General features: G+C 41.5%; 1 protein-coding gene across 1 annotated transcript in view; it reads right to left on the bottom strand.

The window, feature by feature from the left end:
* LOC126252574 (zinc carboxypeptidase-like) overlaps positions 1-17653 on the bottom strand; it is a 113644-nt gene that overhangs the window by 75715 nt on the left and 20276 nt on the right. The window contains exons 2-4 of the mRNA XM_049953474.1: positions 16895-17031; positions 12214-12289; positions 2214-2358 (exon numbers count right to left, since the gene is read on the bottom strand). Of these exons, the coding sequence (XP_049809431.1) occupies positions 2214-2358; positions 12214-12289; positions 16895-17031 (358 nt within the window). The remainder of the gene's footprint in view (positions 1-2213; positions 2359-12213; positions 12290-16894; positions 17032-17653) is intronic.

The raw sequence follows: 17653 nt of genomic DNA on the forward strand, positions 1-17653 counted from the left end.
CACACTATTGGCAATGTTTAACTCAGAATATTGATATTAACAGAATCTTCTGTCGGTTCTTGGTAGAACAACATTACAATAAATGAAAAGCACCAGTTTGCTTTTGTTCTACAATATTACTTTTATTGTTAACCGGTTTTCGGCTTACAAGGCTATTTGCAGACATTTTCTGAGTATTATCACTAAAGAAGTTAAATGTTAGCAGACAACATTGGAAGAGAAGTAACACATCTAGACTGAAGTAGAAACGTACAGTAAGTAACATCTTTGCAATGAAAAAGTAAAAACTGAACAGTACATAAATAACAATGGAGTAGACAGGAAAACCTTTAGCACAAAATAGCAATAGCATGCCTACATAACAGTTTCTGTTAATAAACAAAACTAATAAAATAAAATAAAATTAGTACTAGACAAGGCTGCATCAGGAGGTATGAAACATGGAGAGTGATACACAAAGCAATTAAATGATTCAAATGGCTGTGAGCACTATGGGACTTAACTGCTAGAAGTTAGAACTACTTAAACCTAACTAATCTAAGGACATCACACACATCCATGCGACCGTAGCGGTCGCGCGGTTCCAGACTGTAGCGTCTAGAACCGCTCGGCCACTCCGGCCGGCCACAAACCAATTAAAAGAAGAGACAGTTATCAATGTAAATACAGAATACATAAGGAACTTAAGCAATATCAATAAGATAAACAGAAATAAATAACTGCAGGAAAATGGAGGTGTTTGAGGGAACCTACAGTTTGAGAGTGTGGTGGACTGCATTTTAACATTAACATTATAATCAAAGCAGTGGCTGTGTACCAGTTTTCATTAAATAAATGAGCGAAGTAAAATATGAACAGTATTTGATGAGACAACTACAAGGGGTGTTAAACATGGACAGTTATTACTGTCCAGTTAAAAGAAATCCTCAACTATTGAAACTACAGTCTATGTGGAATACAAAGACAACTTCAACAAAACAAAACAACTTAATGAATACAGGAAAATGGGAATATGTAGGAAGAGAGTGTGTGGAAAGTAATGAACAACAAAGATGATTATATGTAGTTTAGGAGAGAGGAAGTGTTGAGCTGTGTCTGGTCATTTAGTATCTGGACTGTGAGCAAAGTGTTTGTTAATTTCCAGGGCTTCTTTCAGGTTGAGTTTATGGCCTTTGTTTGCTAAGTGAAGTACATGGAACACTGGCTGGTAGTTGTGACCCTCACTCAGTACATGCTCAGCAAATGCAGAGTCTGAATTCTACAACCTCCAGCTGCGTTCATGTTCAGCCAGCCTAGTTGATATGTCTCTGCCTGACTGACCAATGTAAAATTTGTCACAATCAGAACAGGTGATTTTGTATATGTTTCATATCTCCTGATGCAGCCTTGTCTAGTACTAATTTTATTTTATTTTATTAGTTTTGTTTATTAACAGAAACTGTTATATAGGCATGCTATTGCTATTTTGTGCTAAAGGTTTTCCTGTCTACTCCATTGTTATTTATGTACTGTTCAGTTTTTACTTTTTCATTGCAAAGATGTTACTTACTGTATCTTTCTACTTCAGTCTAGATGTGTTACTTCTCTTCCAATGTTGTGTGCTGACATTTAACTTCTTTGGTGATAATACTCAGTAAATGTCTGAAGATGGCCTTGTAAGCCAAAAACCGGTTAACAATAAAAGTAATCTTGTAGAAAAAAAGCAAACTGGTGCTTTTCATTTATCAGAATATTGAATCCCCTAACGATTTCCGGAATGGAACGTCCCATGCGTCTAGCTCCAAATACAATTTCGCGTTGAAAGTTTGTTAATTCCCGTCGTGCGTCCATAATAATGTGGGAAACTTTGTCACGTGGATCACCTGAGTATAAATGTCAGCCGTGGCAATGCACTGCCCTTTTATACCTTGTGTACTCGATACTATCGCCATATGTGTATGTGAATATCGCTATCACATGACTTCTGATCACTCAGTGTATGCAGATTACCGGCGAGAGTGGCATAAAATATCACGCGTGACTGACGTCAACGGTGTTAGTTCCCTCGGAGAATAGAGTATACAGCAAACCATAGTAACAGAAAAACGATTAGTAGCGTTACAGCTTCTCAAGATGAGTGATTCTGTTAAACTAGCTACTGTGAGTGAGCATTCACACTCTGATAGGCTCACAAAAATAATACGAAATCTGTGGTGGCACCTATGTTTACTTACTTCCCTCGATGACAGCTATGGGGCGGCCGGCGCCGTACGAAATCTTAACACCGAGGATTTCGAGACGCTCGAAGCTGAAACCAGCCCGAACCGTCGTCACGATGCCGGGGTAGGTTGCAGGAAGAGACCTAAGCCACGCGTGTACCTGAAGACAGGAGCAAACGCCTTAGTAGCGGGCAAGTGTGTTACGTACAATGCTAGGAAAATAGATTGTGTGTCTTGATGAAACTAGAACAGGAGAAAGAAAGTATCTGCGAATGTGAGAAATTAAACGGTCAAGCGAAAAGGGCACAATGAAATAGAGTTTGACACAAAAAAAGAACTAAGAAGTATACGACAAACCGTTGACAGAAGAAAACTACTGACTGTAGAGCACGTGCCTAGGATTGATTTTGAGTGCCAGAGGTGTAAATGTGTAGGACGAGTGACGAAGCAGGTTAGGGTATGAGTAGGGTAACCATCTCTCCCGTATCTCCCGGCATCTCCCGTACTGCAGCAGTTTTCCTTTAATCCTCCTGACTCTTTCACTGACCGACTCTTTCTTCCGTATATTTCGTCAGTCATCACTGTTATCCACATTATCCCCGCGAAGTACTACGAATAGTTCAAAATCCCTATCAGACAAATCTCGAAATATTTTCATTTGATAATCGATAATATTGTCGACATTTAGTCTATTTTATGGTTGTGCTTCTACGGAAAGAAGATGAATTGGCTTATGGCAATTCGAGGAGAGGAGGAAGAATGACATAACCTATGCGTCTAGAGTTGTCTTGAAACTGGGGAACGTTTACTTGTTTGTCGGTCAATACTGGCAACCAACGGATGCACTTGCCTCGTACCGCTCAGCAGCTACGGTATGAATAAAACACGGAAGTAACAAGGACTCGCGAAAGTGAATTATAGAGACACTCATGTGTAAAAACATCCGTCACACTATTAACTTTTCAGCTGACTCACACAGGCTTACTGTGTGCTATGTAAGCGTGACTTCAGGATCGCTCACTGACATAATATCGACTGTAGTCAACATTCTCGTTTAGAAGATCATAATCGAAACGAAAAGGAGGTGAAGATATCCTCATACTTACTCACATATTTTGGTAATGGCAGTAAGGATACTAAAAACGTTGCAAGTGAGCTAGCAACAGCTGTCAAACATAATGTCAGCTACAGAAGTATGGACTGTGGAAATAAAATATCAAAGGATGTCATCGACTATTCTGAACTGGGCAAGATGAGGACATGTGGTCGAAAAAATGTTCAGAACTTCATTGATATCTTGAAAGATACAGCTAAATCAAGCAACTTTTTCTCTATCGCAACGGATGCGACCAACCACAAAAACAGAAAGATGTTCCCTCTAGTTGTAAAGTATTTTGATTGGGGAAAGATAATAAGAAACAGGCTTGTGGACTTCACTGAACAGGCTGATGGAATAGGCATTGGTGTTTAGTCTGATCAAGTCTTCAGTGAATTATCGTAATTTAGATGTAAAGAACCTTACTGCCTTCTGCGCAAATAATGCAAATGTAATTTACAGGAAGCATAATTCTGTGTTTAAACTGCTTCAAGAAGACAGCAGGCACTTGGTGATACCATATCGTCAAATCACATATTGCATAATGCAAAAAACATGCATGTGATGCATTAGACTGGAATATGGAAATTTATTTATTTATTTATTGTTCCGTGGGACCAAATTAAGGAGAAGTCTCCATGGTCATGGAACGAGTCAATACATGAAATTATAACAAGATAGTAGAAACAGATAAAATGAAATATAAAAATCATATTCAAGCGACAAGTCGTAAGTTTAAATAAAGAAAATCAACAATGTAACACTGGAATTTGCTTAATTTTTTAGCTCTTCCAGGAGCTCCTCGACAGAATAGAAGGAGTGAGCCATGAGGAAACTCTTCAGTTTGGACTTAAAAGAGTTTGGGCTACTGCTAAGATTTTTGAGTTCTTGTGGTAGCTTATTGAGAATGGATGCAGCAGAATACTACACTCCTTTCTGCACAAGAGTCAAGGAAGTGCATTCCACATGCAGATTTGATTTATGCCTAGTATTAACTGAGTGAAAGCTGATAACTCTTGGGAATATTGCTAACAACAAACGACATTAAAGAAAGTATATACTGTGAGGGCAATGTCAGAATTGAATAGGGGTCGACAAGAGGTTCTCGAACTTACACCACATATAGCTCGAACAGCCCGTTTTCGAGCCAAAAATGCCCTTTTTGAATCAGAAGAATTACCCCAAAAAATAATACCATACGACATAAACGTATGAAAATATGCGAAGTAGATTACTGTTCGTGTTGAACTGTCACTTATTTCAGATACTGTTCTAATGGTAAATAAAGCAGCATTTAGTTTCTGAACGAGATCCTGGACATGGGCTTTCCACAACAGCTTACTATCTATCCGAACGCCTAGGAACTTGAAATGTTCCGTCTCGCTTATAATATGCCCATTCTGTCTGATCAAAATACCGATTCTTGTTAAATTGTGAGTTAGAAAATGTAAAAACTGAGTCTTACTGTGATTTAGCATCAAATTATTTTCCACAAGCCACGAACTTATTTCATGAACTACATTATTTGATACTGTTTCAATATTACACACAAGATCCTTCACTACCAAGCTGGTGTCATCAGCAAACAGAAATATTTTTGAATCACCTGTAATACTAGAAGACATATCATTTATATAAATAAGAAACAGCAGTGACCCCAGTACCGACCCTTGGGGAACGCCCCACTTAACAGTGCCCCATTGGGACTGAATATCACTACCATTCTCAATATTGAGGAGAATTACCTTCTGCTTTCTGTTCTTAAAGGTAGAGGCGAACCAATTGTAAGCTACTCCCCTTACTCCATAACGGTCCAACTTCTGCAGTAATATTTTGTGGTCAACACAGTCAAAAGCCTTCGTTACATGAAAGAAAACACCTAGCGTTCGCAACCTTCTATTCAATCCGTCCAAAACCTCACAGAGAAAAGAGAATATAGCATTTTCAGTTGTTAAATCATTTCTAAAACAAAACTGTACATTTGACAGCAATGTGAATTTAAATGCTACAGTAACCTTGTATATACAACCTTTTCGATAACTTTAGCAAACACCGATGGCATAGAAATAGGTCTAAAATTGTCAACATTATCCCTGTCTCCCTTTTTATAAAGTGGCTTCACTACTGAGTACTTTAATCGGTCAGGAAACCGACCACTCCTAAAGGAAAAGTTACAGATATGGCTAAGTACTGGGCTAACATACATAGAACAATACTTCAGTATTCTGCTAGATACCCCGTCATATCCATGGGAGTTCTTGGTCTTTAGTGATTTAATTATTAACTCAATCTCCCTCTTGTCAGTATCATGGAGAAGCATTTCAGGTAACAGTCTCGGAACACTTTTTTCTAAGAGCGCTATATGATTCCCTGTTGGGACTAGGTTTCTATTTAGTTCACCTGCTATATTCAGAAAGTGATTATTAAATACTGTACATATATGCGACTTATCAGTAACACGGACATTCCCACTATGCACTGATTCTATATCCTCGACCTGTCTCTGCAGACCAGCCACTTCCTTTACGACTGACCATATGGTTTTAATTTTATCCTGAGACTTAGCTATTCTATCTGCATACCACATACTTTTTGCCTTCCTAATAACATTTTTAAGCACCTTACAATACTGTTTGTAATGGACTGCTGCATTTAGATTTTGACTGTTTCTAACGTTTTGATATAATTGCCACTTTGTTCTACAAGATATTCTTATCCCTCTAGTCAGCCACCCAGGCTGCCTGTTTGTGCTAGTACCCTGGTTTGAACGTTCTAACGGAAAGGAACTTTCGAAGAGCACGAGAAAAGTCTTGAGAAAAGCATTATATTTATCGTCTACTGTATCAGCGCTAAAAACGTCTTGCCACTCTTGTTCTTTGATAAGGTTTACAAAGGTCTCTACAGCAACTGGATCAGCTTTCCTAAACAGTTGATAACTGTATTTAACATGTGCTGCAGCACAAAAATCTTTTAGAGTTAAAATTTTTGCATCAGGATCTGAAAGGCCATTCACCTTTTTGCTAACAGAATGCCCTTCTAGTAATGATGAATGAACAAAAATGTTGTCTATGGTTGTTCTACTGTCTCCTTGCACTCACGTTGGAAAGAATACGGTTTGCACAAGATTATATGAATTAAGGAGATCTACCAGCATCCTTTTCCTTGCACAATCACTTATACAATTAATATTGAAGTCACCAAATATAACTAACTTTTTGTATTTCCTATAAAGTGAACCAAGAACCTCCTCTAGCTTTAGCAAATTTGTTGTGAAATCGGAGTCTGGGGATCTATAAATAACAACAGTTAGAAGTTTAGCTCCATTAAATTTAACCACACCTGAACAACATTCAAACACCTTTCCAGTGCAGTACTTTGAAACATCAATTGACTCAAATGGGATGCCGTTTTTCACATACACGGCTACTTCCTCACACCGCAATGAGCTCCTAGGAAAGCTGCCAGCCAACTTGTATCCTGGTAAAGGAAGCCTCTGAATTATCTCCTTATTTAAGAAGTGTTCAGATATACCAATAATTTCAGAGTCAACATCTATAAGCAGTTCACTAACTTTATCTCTAATACCTTGTATATTTTGATGAAATATACTAATTCCCTCATTACTCAGATACCTAAGCTTTTTCAAAAGTGGTTCCTTTGTTAGAGAGACTTCCCTTAAGCAGGTATACCTATCAGCTGACTTCAGTTTAAAAAAGGTGCAGCTCTAACACCCACTACTGCAGGAATTTTCCCATGAGTGATCCCAACACCCCCACCTATGGTGTCACCTATAAGCTTTGCCAACCTCCCCTTCCCATACCTGTCGAGGTGCAGGCCATGTCTAGTGAAACCCATCCTGCTGATAGACTCCACTGACACCACTGAAATGTGACCCATGCTTTCTCTCATCAGGGCACCCCCAAGTCTCATGTTATTACGCCTGATGGCTGTATTAAGATGAGGCCGATCGTGACTCTGAAACAGTTCCACGAAATGCACATTCGTGTTACCAGTCTGAGTGGCTATCTTTTGCAGGTCACCATCTATGTCATACTCCCCATCCCTATCAATACTATTACCAGCCCCACCCACAATCACTACCTGATCCACTTTAGTAAAATCCCTACATAACCCCCCTATGTTAACAGTCACCTGAGCCAATCCTGCATTAGGCTTCAAAATGCTGGTGACCTGGCACTCACTCCCCAACACTTCCTGCAACTGCTGGCCTACACCTCTGCCATGAGAACTACCTAACAGCAGAACCTTCTTCTTCCTCTTCGACTTTGCAACTGTCCTAGCCACCGTAACTGCTGAGGTCTGCTGCATACTTCCTACAGCTACTAGAAAATATTTTCACGTTTGTTTGTATCACCTATTCCAAGAAAATGCGATGTAGTTGTGCAGCTGAGATCTATTACTGTCTAGTCTCCCGTAAAACTACCTTTTTTCGTTTTAAGATGTTAACCATCTCCTTTAAAATCATGATCAAATGTTGGTCAACCTAGGATGAAGCATGAAAACGTGAAAGTGGCAACGGATACAAGAAATTTAATAACGGCATGATACTACAGACGAATGGTGAGAAAAAAGGGACCATTTTGAGAGGTGGCATGAGCCCCCTCTCATATTTCTATCTTACTCTGAGTAATTCGATTTTCCTCTGTAATTGCATGCAGTGAAAAGTTGCTATTCCTTCACACACGGACTTCCCACGCAGCATCTCTCGTCACCCGGGTGGTCCGGCGACAGGCGAGTTCTGCTGAGCTTGAAAGGGTTAAGCCAACGGGTGTGAGGGAGTCGAGTGGATGCTTTCCAGACGCCGACATTGTCATAAGAGCGGGAGCGACACGCCCAGAGGGGCCAGAAGGGGCGGCTGGGCTAGAGATTCCGTTACTTCGCAGAAACGTAGTGAAAACGCTTTCTGGCGGGCTACCAGCGAGGCGTGGGAATGACTTGTGTTCCCAGGCAATCTTGGCGGGCATATTCCCGCGCTTTCTGCAAAATCGTAACTGTGATTGGCTTGCTCAGGGCATAGTTCCGTGACGTAGCAAAATCGGCGCAGAAATTGGCTCCAAGAATCGCCATTGGTGGAATGGTAGTGCTTCGGCAATAGAGTGGAATTTTCCGCCGGTTTTCGAGTTGCTGATTGGAACGTTTAACCATGGCCACTGTCGTGGGTGCGGGAATGTTCTGTGTTCGGTTTGCATGGGTGCTCTTGAGAGAGTCGGCTCTCGCCTTTCGGTCGGAGTAGGTTACAAGACTGAGCTCTCGCTGCTCTGGACAGCCTGCCTTCCATTGGCTGTCTAGTATACTATTATTTAATTGTAACTGTTTGACGATGTTGCTGAAGTTTCTACTTCAACGTAACTTTCCGAGTACAATTGGCAATTGAGCGTTCTGCGTACAAGCGGCCTATGTTGTCTGTCTTGAGCAGTTTTGGCTAAAGTCGACTGTATCGGAGTTACTGGGTGACTTCGCTTGTTAAAATCAATCACTGTAACGTCAGTGATTGTGTGGCGCCCCTTCTTCGTCTCCCTCAGAGGCGCATTTGTATTGCTAGGAAGTCTTTAGTCTGGAACAACCAGACCAGGATAATTTGTTTCAGGTTATAATCACGACATTATCATCACCATGACGGGACGTCGAAGCAACCAGCCATCACCTCCGGTACGCCAGATCGTGTTCTTGCAGTTAAGAAGACAGCTTGGTAATGTATGTCCGCAGCACCAGCAGATTAGAGATTTTGCTAGGTAATAATCAGAGCTCAGCAGAGCGCAACTGTTCGTCTTTTCTAACCTGTTCTGTCTTGGGTGCTCATTGTCTGAGTTCTCCCTACTGTAGCAGAAATTTATGTTGGGTTGGCTGGGTGTTTCTCTTAATATTTGAGTTGCAAGGAATTGGCTCCACATACCACTTCATCATAAATGTCACAATCTAGTTTATGGACAACTTCACCTTCACAGCATTTATTTGAGTGTCCAATTTGATCCAATTTGATGTATTGTAAATGTTTCATGTGTTTTGTTTATTATTTTGAGTTTAGTCATAATAAATCAAATTGTTGTTGTGGACAGAACTTTCATTCTGTTAATCGGTAGAGCAACCCTTTCATTTCCCACTACGTTAATGAAACTTCCCTTTATTTAATCAAATTAAATTATTGCAGGTGCCAAACTCTTTTCTACTCCACTTGCAGGGTCGATTACAGTGAGTTCGCATTTCTTCTTAATCCATGTGCAACAGCAAAAGTCGGAGTTAGAAAAGTGGGGGCTTAGAGCATCATTTACATATGAAGATTCTAGAATAATTTACTGTTAAAAACACGCTAGCCCCGGCACCTCGCAATTTCTCAGGTGACTGCATTATGTTACTTTGATGCGAATACGTATCACTCTTCACGCCTCTTCCCTCCCACTTCAAGTGTCGCAGCTATATCTCTTTTCTTTAATAATCAGTACACATTGTTATAGATTATTTCCCTTTACCCGCCCCTACAGCGGCGCGTGAACTCGCAACTCGCCGTTTCGTGGTTCGCCGGAACGCGCCCTCCCCGAATCGAATCTGCCCGGCGAATTTACGATGAGGGCTGGTGTGTCGGCCAGTGGGGATGTGGTTTTTAGGTGGTTTCCCACATCCGACTATATGAATACCGAGCTGATACCGACGTCTCGCCTTAGTTAAATGATTTGCGAACATTTCGAAAACGCTCCCATTCCTCCATATGTGATACACAACTAGGCGCAGACAGATTGGGTACACACATTCTGTCCCATGCAGAGTAGGATGACAACTGGAAGCACGTGCAGCCGCCCTCAAACACTGACAAATCCAGATTAACGTGCCGGTCCCTTGATGTAGGAGATAAGTCCAAGAAAAAGAGGAAGAAAGATTATTTTCCTTTCTTCTCTTTAAATATGCACACGACGAATCGTTGGCTCTTTGTACTGAGAAAGTTTTGGAAATACTCTGCTAATGATATGCTGTACAGTATGCCAAGATCCAGTATCCAGTCGTTATTAAACATTAGCTATTTGTAGTAGGTCTACATGACAATTAAAACACTCTTACTAACTGTGAGGTTCTTCAAACTCTATTATCCAGTAATTATTTTCGCACTTTCTTCATGGGTTCGGGTTTACAAATATACTTGCCCCAGTGAGTAATGGATTATTTACATAACTTTTCTTCTGCTGCAGTTAACGGCTAATACACAGACGGAAAAAAGTCGCTAGATCAAAAAATATTTAATATAGAGTACAAAATTTCGAGAATACATTTGTCTAGGTAATATGTTTCAGTAATTAATATTGCAAAAACACAGTTTAATGTAACTCCATATAAGACATCGTAAATGTGATGTGTGTAACCACCACAAGAATGAAAATATGCAAACGTGCATGTTGTATAGGTACCGGATGTCAGTTTATGGGACGGAATTCCATGCCTGTTGCACTTGGTCGGTCAATAGAAGGAGAGTTAATGTTGTACGCAAATGACGCTGGAGTTGTCGTCCTATGATGTCCCACATGTGCAACATTGGAGATAGACTGGTGATCGAGCAGGCCAAAGGGCATGTCGATACTCTGTAGAGCATGTTGGGTTACAGTAGCGATTTATTTTCCAGTCATGGTGTATGGGATAACCACGAGCCCTCTCGCGCTGTCATAAGAAATAGCAGCCCAGACCATAACTCCAGGTGTGGGTCCAGTGTGTCTGGCACGCAGACAAGTTGGTTGCGCGTCCACGGCCATCAATGGCACCAAGGCCGAACCAGCTTCCATCAGAAAAAAACAACAGGCCTCCACCCTGCCCTCCAAGCTCTCACTTGCCCCCACTGAAACCGCAAATGGCGGTGGTTTGAGGGTAAGTGGAACGCATGCTACAGGGCGTCTGACAGGATTTGTAGTAGTTCGTAATGTCATTATGAAGCCAACTGCTGCTCAAATTGCTGCTGCAGATGCAGTACGATGCAGCACAACCAAACACCGAACGCGATGGTCTTCCCTGTCGGTAGCGCTGCGCGGTGGCCAGCGGCCCTGTCTTCTTGTGGCCAGACATTCTCGTGACTCTTCTGACAGGAGACATGTACAGAGGTAACATTCCTGCCAAGTCTTTCTGCAATATCGCAGAAGTAACATCCAGCTTCTCGCAACATTATTACATGACCTCGTTCAAACTCAGTGAGGTGTATATGATGCGTCTTTGTGGCCTTAAAGGCACTCTTGACTAACATCAACCCATCACATCCAATCGCAAACGTAACTTCCCTCATGAGCCATACAGCGCGTATTTGAAGCATTACATCCTTATAGTGGCGCTATTAGCGTCACATTTATCCGACTGGTGCGAAATTTGAACTGGCCTCACCTGTCAAATGTAGAAACACGCCTACCAGCTTTCGTTTATGCCGTACAACTTCTTCTCGGTGTTGCGATTTCTTTCTGTGAGTGTATTATCTAGCAATTACCCCTTTCTTTATATTTGTACTTGGTTTATGTATTCGGCTTTACAATAGATTATTTGCTTAATTTTTCGATTTTCTTCTGCCGCAGTTAACGCTTAATATACATTTGAATTACATACCCGTTACTGAAGATGTATCAAAACCAATGCATCACCTGCACTAGTTAAGGTTCTGCTGCCGATTGTATGTCTCTTCGCCTTTCCATCTGAGGACTAACTCTTCTGACAGTTAAGCAGAGAACAACAAAATTTTAAATCAAAATAAAGAAGTGATTTAACAACCTTCCCACACTTAACAGCATGTTAAAGGAGCATATAACTTTACAGTAACATGCTAACATACTGCAAATTTATTCAGTAGTTTGTAAAGTCATAAACTATTCTTAAAATATCTTTAAAAAACCTGTCGTTGTCTTTTACTTTTCCACTAATATACTGACAGCATCAACTCACATCGTGGAGGGTGTGGTAGGCGTCCCAACTAAAGGGTCCCATCGATACGTCGTCCGGAATTTGCTTGTCAATAAGCCTATAAAAAATGAAGAAACGTTAATCGAGCTCACCATACCATAATGTAAGAGAAATATGAACGCTAAATCTAACAACAACTAAATTGTGAACTATTTTCCCACTTTCGTTCAAATAAATTACTGACAGATTTGACGAGTCAACCAAATCGGTGCTTATCAACGACATCTGTGCAACGCTTGAACCGTCGCGAGCGTGAAGGAGATGTTTCTCACGATCGAACTTTGGCAGGAGACGAGCACTGGTTGCATCATAGTGCAACGGAGACCTAGAGACAATCTAAGGAGAGGAAAAATCTATTATCTCCAACCGTGAATAAATTTATGATACAGCTGTCGACTGGGAAAATCTTGCTGACAATCTTTCGCGATACCGATTGTCCTGTTATGTTGCACTTCTTGGGGGTCGACCAAACTGAGATTGCTCTTCGCTCCTGTCACATGGTAGGAAGGCAGTTACACATGAGTCGCGGATGGCAGCGATCCCTCGCATGGACATGGGATCGTTTTGTAGATGGGGCGCGTGCGGGCAAAACGCAGCGATCGGCGCTGATCGGTAATCGCATGGAAATACCAGACAATCTAATGGACCGAATGCGCTGTGTGGCAACATAGCGAATCGTTTGTCTAGTTAATGAGTGTCGTTGTGTAATTTTGTTTCGTCTCGCACTACCCACGTTGAGCAAGAACTTTATATTAGAATTTATAGATATTTAGGGTCCACTAACAATTCCGAGAAGTGAAGCTGAGCCCGAAATTTCTATTTATATTAGGAAATAACACAAACATAGAAAGCATTAATGCACTTTGATTTTAAAGTGATGAGATTTTGAGGCTTGTGTTGCAAAAATTAAATTGATTGGCTCCAATGGATCATTGTGAATGATTTATGAAACAACTGCGTGTAGTTTAAAACTTTTCAACTTCTAAGCAGGATGACAAACCATAACATTGAGACTTCAGTTTCAATTTTTAAGGCAAATCTATTATACAGCTGCACTGGAGTCTCTTGTCATTTCTTATAATCAAACTCACGCTTACACAATTTATACCAAGACATCGAGTAGCCAACAGTGCTGCTATTAACTCCATTGCTATAAACACATCGAGATTGTCAAACAATCTGTGTAAATGCTAGCAGTTAAACTATAAGTCTAATGAATGAAAAAGAAATTGAAGACTAATAAATGAAATACAAACTGTTTACACACTGGAAAGTTGTACCGACCCACTTCTTGTGAGTGAAAAATTTAATGTATTCTGTAAGTAACCTACATTCCCCAAGCAAATCGTTTCAAAACAAGTTTAATACACTAAATAGCCGAATAAATTGGTACAACTGCAAAATATCGCGCAGGGCCCACATGAGCACGCAGAAGTACTGCAACAGGACTTGGCATGGACTCGACTAATGTCTGAGGTAGCACTGGAGGGAATTGATACCATGAATCCTGCAGGGCTGTCCATAAATCCGTAAGAGTACGAGGGGGTGGAGGTCTCTTCTGAACAGCACGTTGCAAGGCATCAAAGATATGCTCAATAATGTTCATATCTGGGGAGTTTGGTGGCCAGCAGAAGTGTTTAAACTCAAAAGAGTGTTCCTGGAGCAATTCTGGACGTGTGTGGTATCGCATGGACCTGCTGGAATTGCTCAAGCCCGTCTGAATGCACAATGAACATGAATGGATGAAGGTGATCAGACAGGATGTTTATGTACGTGTCACATGTCAGAGTCGTATCTAAACGTATCAGAGATCCCATACCACTCCAACCGCACACGTCCCACACCGTTACAGAGCCTCCACCAGCCTGAACAGTCCCCCGCTGACATGCAGGGTCCATGGTTTCATGAGGTTGTCTCCATACGCGTATTCGTCCATCCGCTGGATGCATTTTGAAACGAGTCTCGTCCGACCAGGCAACATGTTTGCAGTCGTCAACAGTCCAATGTCGGTGCTGACGGGCCTAGGCGAAAATTGGTTCAAATGGCTCTGAGCACTATGGGACTTAACTTCTGAGGTCATCCGTCCCCTAGAACTTAGAACTACTTAAACCTAACTATCCTAAGGGCACCACACACATCCATGTGCGAGGCAGGATTCGAACCTGCGACCGTAGCGGCCGCGCGGTGCCAGACTGTAGCGCCTGGAACGGCACGGCCACACCGGCCGGCCATCCCGGTAGCAGGCGTGGGGGCGGCCTAGGCGCGTCGTAAAGCTTTGCGGCGTTCAGTCGTCAAGAGTAAACGAGTGGGCCTTCGGCTCCGAATGCCCATATCGATGATGTTTTGTGGAATGATTCCCGCGCTGACACCTCTTGATGGCCTAGCACTGAAAACTGCAGCAATTTGAGGAAGAGTTGGTCCCATACTTGCAGGATCTTTTTCCGGCCGCAGATATATCGAGGATATGATGTTTCATCGGATTCGTAATACTAACGATACACTCGTGAAATGGTCGTACGGGAAAATCCGCAATTCTTCGCTACCTCGGAGATTCTGTGTCCCATCGCTTGTTCGGGAAGTACGAACCACTTTAAACTCACTTAAATCTTGATAACCTGGCGTTGTAGCAACAGTAACCGATCTAACAACTGCGCAGACGTTTTTTTGTCTTATATAGGCGTTAGCGACCGTAGAGCCGTATTTCGTCTGTTTACATATCTCTGTATATGAATATGCATGCCTATACCATTTTCTTTGGCGCTTCCGTGTAATACAGTAATATAATATTATAACGTGTAAACTATAGTTTCCCATTTAACAATATTGTGGGTGGTAGGTGCCTGTCGTAAAGTGGTAGCAGTGTTGGATGAGTAATAAATACGGTATTCAATAGTTTTGAGGTACATTTCACAACAAACTGTGCTTCCTTTCCTCCAGACCCATCTCCAGCCCACCCCTGCCCAGATCCTTGTATGCTGTTGCACGGTGTCGGATCGCTCCATCCTTTTAAGTCTTCCACAAGATAATACCAACTGCAATATTAGGCAAGTAATTCTCTGTTATTCGTAGTATCAATTAGAATGCTTAAATCAAGAAATGAATATTAACAGAATATACACTGAGGTAACAAAAGATGTAGCTTAGCGATATGCATATACATTGCTGGCGCTTGATGCGGAATGGTAGTTGGAACTAGACACATGGGTCATTCTGTTTCGCAAATCGTTAGGGGCTCCAGTATTCCGAGATCCACAGTGTCAAGAGTACGCCGAGAATGCTAGACTTCAGGCATTTCCTCTTAGCATGGATAGCGACGGCCTCCACTTAAAGTCCGAGAGCAGCGGCATCTGTGTACTGTTGTCAATGCTAACAGACAAGCAACAGTGCGTGAAATAGCAACAGAAATTAACGTGAGACATACAACGAACGTATCTATTAGTAAAGTGCGACGATATCTGGCGTTAATGGTCTATGGCAGACGACTGGACAACCGTGACCTCGTCAGATGAGTCCCGATTTCAGTTGGTAAGAGCTGATGGTAAATTCAAGTGTGCCGTAGACACCACAAGCTATGGATCCAAGTTGTCCAAAAGGCACGGTGCCAGTCGGTGGTGACTCTATCGGGAGCTGTGTTTGCATGGTTATGTTCGGCTACTTGGAGACCGTTTGCAGCCATTAATGTTCCCGAAAAACAATGGAATTTTTGTGGATGACAATGTACCAATCACTGGGGTACTATACTTCGCAACTGGTTCGAACGAATGATTTTACCACCCAGCTCGCCCGACATGAATCTCATCGGACATATATGAGGCATAACCAAGAGGTCAGTTCGTACAAAAAATCCCCCATGGGCAGTACTTTGGCAATTATGGACGGCTATAGTGGCAGAATGGCTCAATATTTCCGCAGGGAAGTTTCGAGGACTTTTTGATTCCATGCCAGATCGAGTTCCTGCACTACGCTGGGGGAAAGGGGGTCCAACACGATACTAGAAGGTATCGCACGGCTTTTGTCCTCTGTGTGTATATCCGTCTCAACACATAACTTCAACTGCAGGTTTGTACCCAAAACGTAATGTCTACACTAGAACATTCGTAACATCGTAAGACTACAGGAATGAATCTCTCGAACCATGAAGTAAAAGTTTAAGTCTGAAGTGATGAATGAATTTTTTAAAATAAACGGGCTGAATGAGTAGTGCGAACGAGACGTTTCCAACTGATATAGAACAAAAATAGAAAGTGATGTGAAACAATTAAATCATTTCGCAAATATTTTCGTCATTCCATGCTATACCATTCGGAGACGCACGTTCGACTTTACTTCCACTATGAAACAGAACACTAGTGATATTGTTCCATTGTTCTGAAATTGCAGATAAGCACATCAAACAGACAAGAAGTATGTGGATCGGTGAAGATGCCGGTGAACGCCCAGATAGTTAAGTGGCGTGCAGCTCCACAGATATTATATGAAATTCGAGTCAGTGTCAGATCGTTTCTCCTTCCTGAGTGTACTATACTAAGAAAGTGGGAGATTAATTTTTTCATTTTCGCGGATGTATGTTTCAAAAACCCTTCTTATCTCTAAATCTTTCTTACCTCTAAACTCAACCGGATATCGCAACTGTATGGCGCAGTAATATTGATGAGAGGCTTACTTTTGAACATCTTCTATGAAGACAGAATATGTGATGCTCTTCTCCTTGAGTGCCTTTACGAAGCTGCTCTGCATTCTCGGCGTTACCATCACGTCTGCCGACTTGTTGGTGACGTTGGCATCCTCCCAGAACAAAATCTGTTTGGAAATAAATATCAGCACTTCTGTAACTATTTCACAAAACTGTAGAGATCAATGTAGCTTTCACCACAAAATTTACTTTTAACCGAAGAAAACTCTAGAAATATCCCTATGTTTCGATCAGTTATTTTATTTAGACAACCAGTTTCGACATCTCATTAATGTCATCTTCAGGTCCCTATGCACTCCACGTATAGACACTGAAATATATCGATACTTGAATAACAGTAGCCTCAATATTTGGACTCTGTTAATTCGTTTTTGGAGTGTTTGCTTCGAAAACTTAGAGTTGTCATGTTTTCAAAGTAAACACTTTAAAAACGAATTCACAGAATCAAGATATTGATGGCTCCAGTTATGCAAGTACCAATATATCTGATTGACTATACATGGAGTGCTTAGGGGCCTAAAGACGGCATTAATGACATGCCGAATCTGATGGTCTAAATAAAATAACTTCGCAACAGATACTGCTATTTGGCGATTTTCCGTGGTAAATATTTTACAGGCCGCTGTCATGTATCGACAATGGATCATCAGAGACAAAGTTTACTATCGTTCGCACTGTGGAAGAGAACATACTGGCTGCACAGCTGCGCATGTTTAATGTGGTGAAAAG

This window comes from Schistocerca nitens, chromosome 4 (assembly GCF_023898315.1).
Source record: "Schistocerca nitens isolate TAMUIC-IGC-003100 chromosome 4, iqSchNite1.1, whole genome shotgun sequence".
Classification (NCBI taxonomy): Eukaryota; Metazoa; Arthropoda; class Insecta; order Orthoptera; family Acrididae; genus Schistocerca; species Schistocerca nitens.